The sequence below is a fragment of the Arachis stenosperma genome, chromosome 4 (assembly GCF_014773155.1).
Source record: "Arachis stenosperma cultivar V10309 chromosome 4, arast.V10309.gnm1.PFL2, whole genome shotgun sequence".
Lineage (NCBI taxonomy): Eukaryota > Viridiplantae > Streptophyta > Magnoliopsida > Fabales > Fabaceae > Arachis > Arachis stenosperma.
This window is the reverse complement of record NC_080380.1, coordinates 35,877,916-35,879,022: the sequence shown is the minus strand read 5'-3', so window position 1 is coordinate 35,879,022 and position 1,107 is coordinate 35,877,916. Positions and strand designations below refer to the sequence as shown.

The following is a 1,107-nucleotide window of genomic DNA, read 5'->3' as shown; positions in this document are numbered from 1 at the left end:
TAAATGGGTGGAAGCCATTCCTACCCGTACTAATGATGCTAACACTGTTGTCTCCTTTGTTAGAAACCATATCATCTGTCGCTTTGGATCACCACGAGCAATCGTGAGTGATCAAGGCACTCATTTTTGAAACAGGAGATTAGCAGGACTACTGAAGAAGCATGGGATTGTCCACAAGGTAGCAACTGCCTACCACCCGTAGACTAACGGACAAGCAGAGGTGTCTAACAGAGAGATCAAGCATATCTTGGAAAAGATAGTCAAGCCTCATAGGAAGGACTAGAGCACCAGGCTACAAGATGCGCTTTGGGCATATCGGACAGCATACAAGACACCAATCGGGATGAGCCCCTTCCGCCTAGTATACAGAAAGGCTTGCCACCTCCCTGTGGAGGTGGAACACAAGGCATTCTGGGCAGTGAGAGAAATTAACATGGGATTTGAGAAGGCTGGAGCTGAAAAAAAAATGCAACTACAAGAATTAGAGAACCTTCGCCTAGAAACATACGATAACTCCAGGCTATACAAAGAAAAGATGAAGGTTGTGCATGATAAGCACATTAAAAGGAGAGAGTTCAGACCTGGGGAATTAGTTCTTCTTTACAACTCAAGGCTGAGGCTCATGCCAGGCAAGCTGAGATCAAGGTGGGAAAGACCCTACAGAGTAGAGAAGGCAGAGCCATATGGAGTCTTCCACCTGAGTCATCCTTCAAGTTCCAATCTTATCAAGGTCAATGGACATCGCTTAAAGCTGTATCATGGTGAGAAGATGAAGGACAATAAAGAGCTAGAGGTTTTCCTCTTGGAGGACCCGCCAATAGAAGCAGATTAAGCTTGTGGACCGTCCAACTTAAGGATGTTAAAGCAAAGTACTGGGTGGGAGACAACCCACCATGGTATGATCATTCTCTTCTATCTTTTTAGCTTTATTTAGTGACTCTTCTCATTATTCTGCATATAGTCTGCATTTACATCTGCATACTTGCATTAAAAAAATGAGGAGATCGACGCGTCAGTGCCTAGTGTGCGTCCGCGTCCCTTGTGAATGTGAATTGGGTAAGTTTGAACATAGAGTCGCATGGGAGCTAGGCTGGAAACGTGCCTTAG

General features: G+C 45.0%; 1 protein-coding gene across 1 annotated transcript; it reads left to right on the top strand.

Moving 5' to 3' along the window:
* Window positions 1-433: 433 nt before the first annotated feature.
* LOC130974878 (uncharacterized) lies at window positions 434-832 on the top strand. The gene has a single exon (XM_057899719.1). It carries the CDS (start codon window positions 434-436, stop codon window positions 830-832), a length of 399 nt encoding a protein of 132 aa, XP_057755702.1.
* Window positions 833-1,107: the final 275 nt, after the last annotated feature.

Bases quoted from the DNA above. Each gene is read 5' to 3' on its own strand.
- LOC130974878 (XM_057899719.1), top strand. From the start codon at position 434: ATGGGATTTGAGAAGGCTGGAGCTGAAAAAAAAATGCAACTACAAGAA.